The sequence below is a fragment of the Miscanthus floridulus genome, chromosome 18 (assembly GCF_019320115.1).
Source record: "Miscanthus floridulus cultivar M001 chromosome 18, ASM1932011v1, whole genome shotgun sequence".
NCBI lineage: Eukaryota > Viridiplantae > Streptophyta > Magnoliopsida > Poales > Poaceae > Miscanthus > Miscanthus floridulus.
In genome coordinates this window covers 23,619,913-23,626,365 of record NC_089597.1, presented here as the reverse complement: position 1 = coordinate 23,626,365, position 6,453 = coordinate 23,619,913, and the positions used below count along the sequence as shown (strand labels likewise).

The 6,453-nt window shown below is 42.5% G+C and overlaps 1 protein-coding gene across 1 annotated transcript; it reads right to left on the bottom strand.

The window, feature by feature from the left end:
* Positions 1–555: 555 nt before the first annotated feature.
* On the bottom strand, positions 556–1,119 carry LOC136520543 (RING-H2 finger protein ATL66-like). Its single transcript, XM_066514098.1, has one exon. It carries the CDS (start codon positions 1,117–1,119, stop codon positions 556–558), a length of 564 nt encoding a protein of 187 aa, XP_066370195.1.
* Between the last annotated feature and the right edge of the window lie 5,334 nt (positions 1,120–6,453).

Here is a 6,453-nt window from a genome sequence, read left to right as displayed (position 1 = left end):
AGTTATCAATTTGTTGTATTGTACCTATTTTTAGAGGTGAGCTACATTTCCAAATGCTAGAGACGAGGGTGTTTCTAGCCGTCCCTGAGAAATAGAGGACATTGCTAGGGATGATTGAAAATACTAACGGCCTTTAGAAATCGATTTCAAGCTATTGGGTGCTTCTAAAAATCGTTTATGTAGCTATGAAACAAACATGTCCCTATGTGTCTCACGGACAAAATTATGTGATTTGTAAAATAATTTGTGGCCATTCGGCTAGCTAGTTAAACTTAATCAGAATCGGCCCCTCAAGGTTCTGGGGCATTTTCTTCCATGTGGATGAAGGCTTTGTTGTTGGTGGTGTTGTTATTGTGCACATTTCACACATCATAAGTTCAGTCTCGGATTATATTTAAAATAAAATCGCTTGGCATGAAAATTGTTTCATGCCGTCATGAACGATCATGAGCCTGTCACAAGAATCCTGATAAACTCAGACCTAACGAAGAGGATTGGTATAAAAAACCAGACTTTCTACGATCTGATTGAGTTAGTGCCATACCACCGCCGCCGCTAGACCGGCAACTCCGGCACGGCGGCACCGACGGCAGCGCGGCACATCGGGCACGTGGCGTGCGCGCGCAGCCACTGGTCGATGCACCCGGCGTGGAACAGGTGGCCGCACGTCGGCAGCCGCCGCACGGCCTCGCCGACCGCCACCAGGCCCAAGCATATCGCGCACTGCGCCCACCCCGTCGCGGCGTGCTCCCTCTTGTACCCGAACGCCGCCGGGAGCGCCGAGATCGCCGCCGCGTCCATCCCTGGTTCTGCCGTACCGGCGGCCGGCCGGAACCATCGACGATGGGCGGAACCAGCGGGGAGCGACAGGTGCAGGAAGGGGAAGCTGCGGGAGATCCTGACACGATGGGCGGCGAGAGCGAAGACGAGGAAGAGGACCACGACGGCGGTGGCCGCGGCGGGGCCGAAGAGCTGGTACGTCAAGAAGAACATCAGCGCGGAGGCGAGGAGCAGGGCGATGAGAACTCGGCTCTCGTAGGCGTAGCCATTGGTGCGGCTCGCCGCCGGGCTGGGCGGGTTGCCGTGCAACGCGGCGGCGGCGCCGCCCGGGGGGACCATGGCGTGGCGCAGCAGTGGAAGTGGGCCTGGGAGCGCTGGCGTCTAGCGAGCCAGTGGAAACGATCGGGGTATGGGTATATGGCAGTACAAAGTGGGGGGAAACAAAGTCGTCACCGAAGCTGTATTCAATTTCCAGCGGAAAAAAACTGAAGTTTGAAGATTTTTGTATTAGTAATTAGTAGTAGTGGAGGTAAGATTACCTAAGTACCCCTTTAAACTGATTCTTTGTTTTTTTGGTTTGCCGCGCGATTAGAGGGACGCATGCAGCATCCACCAGCTGACATGCATGCATGCATGCAGTTGAAACACAGAGGATTCATTTTCATTTAATGTATGTGGGCCTTGTCGACTGACTAAATGTGCAATGATACTTTTTTGGAGACTAAGATTTGAATTAAAATATCAAAACAGATTTGAGACTGAGGTAATATCAATGTATCACTATCACAAAGAGGATGCTTTTCATGTAATCTTCCTTTTTTTTTCTTAATGGAATCTTTCACTCGAGTTGTCTCTGGAAAAGATTTCATCTTAATATCTCCAAAGAACGCATTTGTTCTGAGGTCATGCATATCATTTGCATGCAGTTGAAAGACTGAGGATTCATTTGCATTTAATGTAGTACGTGGACCTCTTTAACCATCTAAATGGTAAAAAAAATTTAGAAAAATTGGCAAAAGAGTTGCCGAGTTACAGTATTATCGATGCAGGACCCACGGGATACACCGCAAGGAAGAGAGGAGATCTAGTTTGATTAGGATTCCTCCCATGTAATCCTAGTAGTAATACTACCATGTAATTCTACTAGGACTCTACATTGTAAACCGACTAGGACTCTGGCCTCCTGACTATATAAAGGAGGGCATGGCTCCTTAGATGGGCAGGCAGGAGAAGAGAGTTAGAGACAACACTCCACAATCAATCCAACGCAAAGGATAACGCCGAACTGGACGTAGGCCTATTACTCGATTACGGTCGAGGGCCCGAACTAGGATAAATCGACTGTCTCTCGTGTTTACCGTTGAGTTCTGCATACGCGGAAGCCCGAACAAACTGCCCCGGGAACCCGTGGCAGGCTATCGGTGGTGAAACATCGATAAGTATATTATTAGAAAGGAAAACACCAATACAAAACAAAGAACAACCAAAGGGAAAAATCATGCAGTTGTGCAACTGCTTTGGGGACTAACAACACCTCCCCTACAACTACTACTACAAAAGAGAGTGGTGCTTGGAGGAACTATTTTGAGCTATTGGCATAACGATCCATGATCCTTAGAGCCCCAGCATTTTAACGAAATTGCCTGATATCCCCCTGAATAATGTAAGCTAATTGAATTGGTTGGAGACCCACTTTTCAAAATGTTCTTCAGTTCCTTTCTTTCCACAAGTTCCACTCAAAGTAGATCATTACGCCATCCAAATTCCGGTTGCCCTCTTTGGAGACACTAAGCCTGCTTTTGCGCCACCACCAATAAAACGAAGTTGTTGTTGGAATGACCTGTAGGTTTGATAGACCATTACAAATGATCAAGTTTTCTAGGGCCTGAGGTAACATAAAGAGGAGGCTTTTCATGTGATCTTCCATTTTTTAGTGGAATCTTCCATTTGAGTTGTTTCTAGAAGAGAAGAAACTCCGAAGATCTCATCCTAATATCTACAAATAACCCATTTGTTCTGTGGTTATTTTTCTAGGTTGCGCCTTTTTAAATAAAATGCCTCATAGGATGAATATCAAATGGTAATAAGAGTTTGGCAAAGAATCACTTTTTATCCGAGGCTGAGAAATCTGAATACAAAAATCGGGGTTTCTGCTTATAATTCAGGGAGCATCTTCCTCTTTACAAGTAACAAATATATAGTTGGATAATTGGATTTATAGTTAACTCATTGGTGGTTGAACAGCCTGGATTTTCAACATACAAAGGTTCATGCACGTCGTAGAGTCATAGACACCAATATATCATCCATTACCAAGGCATTTATGGAAGGTAACATTCAGGTTCATGTAGGCAGACACCAATATAACATCCTTTACCAAGGCATTTATGAAAGATATCTACTTTTCTACTTCATCCATCTAAAAATAAATCAATTCCTAAAATCATCCAGAGTATCTTAAGTTTGACTAACTTTATAGAAAAATATAACAATATTTATGATACTATACAAGTATAATCCATTTCATGATATATATAGTTATACTAATTTGGTATCATAAATACTAGTGTTTGTTTATAAATTTGATCAAACTTAAAATAATTTGAATTATGACAACTCTAGATGTTGATTTAATTCCTAATTGATGAGGGAGTAGCTAGTTACTCGTTTCTAAGCATAGTACAATAACAAGTACTGCCTCGGTCAAGAAAGTTTGGTAAGAAAATAAATCTATGATATGTGGGACAAATGCTAAGAAAGATGTGGCGCACTATAGTTATGGCAGTGAACCAAATGACAGCCCGAACAATGTAGCATGACTAACCTGTGGTCACAAACCAATATGCTCTTAAATTATAGCTAAATGGATGACTATTGTCTAATGTCCGAAAGACACTGCTAATTAATACTCAGTATAAAACTTTTGAGAAAATTCAGTATATAAGTTTAATATACTAATTAATGATCAAAGTTCTCTTTGATTTTTTTATAAGGACTCGTTGAGAGTTTAATTTCATCAAGAGCCCCATGCTATCAAAGAGAGGATATTTTTTCTACGGGTTATTAAAGATAGAATAGTTTTTTTCTTAAAAAAGAGATAGAATAGTTATCAACAGTCGTAGCTACTTCCGTGTATTTTGAATCCGTTTTGACTGCCTGATGCATCTGCATGTGAAAAATTATCGCTTGCATATGGCTTAAAACGGCGGAGTCCTAGCTGAACAGGACAGTTTAACGATGCCAGGTGTTACGTCACTTTGTATAATTAAGTAATTAAAAATAATTGTGCCATGAAAATGGTATTGATTGGTTTTGGGCGTCCAGAAGAACGGACGTATCCCCCACGCTACGCCCAATAAAGGAGACGCGTCGTGTTAGAATTTATATGGATAAAATTCTCTAAATCCATATGAAGAAATTCTAATAAATCTCAAAGGTCTAATATATGTGTTTCTTAATGGGCTCATTCTGTTCGCTTGATCGTATTAGCCATGCTTATCAGCCATTATATAGTGTTTTTCTCTCACAACAAAATAGCATTAGCCGGCTTATAAGCCACAGAAACGATCAAGCGAACATGGTGTTTATTGTTTAAGTCCATGAGTAGAGGTGAAAGGTGCAACGTCAATTAGTACCATATTACTAGTTGATATGGAGGTAGGGAGTTCTCCTCCCTATATATATATGTACCAATCTTTCTTGGAAAAGACATAACAACAATAGAACTATCATTGGAAGTTTGTAGTTTGGAAAATCCTAAGATAGTTAATTAGTGTTTTTCACTTCTCACTACTGCGTTGCCTTCTAAGTTTCCCCATCCCAATCCTCTGCGTGTACAGAGAGTTGGGAGAGCAGGCCTTCGGAACCGCCGTATGCATATGTGACATATGCTCGGGTGTGTGGGCGATCAGGTTTTTGGGGAGCGTATTTGTGACTGCTCGCTTCTTCTAGGTGACTACAGACGTCTTCTTCTTCTTCCTCGGATCGTCTACTTTCCGGTGGACGTTCGAGGGACTGCACTGCGTACATCTTGGAAAGGACATAACAACAATAGAACTATCATTTAAAGTTCCTAGTTTGGAAAATCCTAAGATAGTCAATTAGTGTTTTCCATTTCTCACTACAGCGTTGCCTTCTAAGTTTTCCCGACCCGATCCTCTGCGCGTACGGAGAGTTGGGAGAGCAAGCCTTCGAAACCGGCATCTACATCTGTGACATCTGCTCAGGTGTGTGGGCACCGATTGTGGTCCGTGACTTCGAGCAACTCACCATGAGTGGGACTGGAGCCACCGGTGCCTTGAGCATGGGTCCTTCCGCAGGGTACATCTCTATTTTCAAATTGGTTAAATTCAATCTCATTTTCGCTATGATCAGTATGTTGTTTATGAACATATTTGCTACTAATCTAAGCGGTAGTAAAATCACACACGTGCACATATTTGTCATCACAAATTTGTTATTATTTTTCTGAAATAATTTTAACATGAAAATGTCTAAATTTCTAACAATCCAAAAACCTGATATTAGGCAATTTTCTATTAGTGGTTTTGCTGTGCTGCTTTGAACCCAAATAATTTTAATGGAACAAATTACAAGATATGGCGTGCTAAGATGGTGTTGTGGTTAACTGCTATGAACTGCTATCACGCTGCACAGGGGAAGCCTGAACAATTTACTCCTGAGGAGGAGCAAATGTTCATGGCAGCCGATAACCTATTTCGAGGCATCGTAATTAGTGCACTTCATAGCAAGTATGAGAACAACTACATCACTTGCACGACAGGCAAGGAATTATGGGATGCACTTGATGCAAAGTTCGGAGTTTCTGACGCCGATAGCGAGTTGTACACCATGGAGCAGCTGTTTGACTATAAAATGGTTGACAACCATTCTGTGGTCGAACAAGCTCATGAGGTACAGGCACTGGCTAAGGAACTCGAATAGTTTCCATGTGTGTTGCCCGATAAGTTTGTGGTCGGCGGTATTATCGCTAAGCTGCCACCTTTTTAGAAGGATTTTGCTATCTCCCTAAAACACAAGAGACAAACGTTTAGCGTGGCTGAGCTTATTGGGTCTCTTGATGTTGAGAAGACGGCGAGAGCAAAAGACACATGTGAAAAAGGAGTTGAGTCTTCTGCTGCCACTATGGTGCAGAGAAAAAACAATAATGCATCTCGTAATAAGAAGAAGAACAAGCAAGTGAACAACTCGAAGCCAAAACAAACAACCACTTTTAAGAAGAAAAAGAACAACAAAGATGGTGGTTGCTTTGTTTGTAGGGAGTGATGAGCATTGGGCAAGTTCGTGAGCAGACCGCAAATTTAAGCAAGAGAAGAAATCTGCAAACATGGTTGTTAGCGAGACTGAAGGAGGAACATCTAGGTATGGTAATTCTTTACATATTGTTCTTTCAGTTTGTCATTCCCCTGGGTAGTGGATGGACACTAGGGCTAATATTCATGTGTGTGTTGATACTTCTTTATTTTCTTCTTATCAGGTCGACGAGACTAGAGCCTTGCTGATGGGGAACGGGTTCCATACGCGTGTTCTTGGTGTTGGTATGGTCATTCTGAAGTTCACTTCAGGAAAGACGGTGCTGTTGAAGAACGTGCGGCATGTCCCTTCCATCAAAAAGAATCTAGTTAGCGACTCTCAATGTTGTCGAGATGGTTA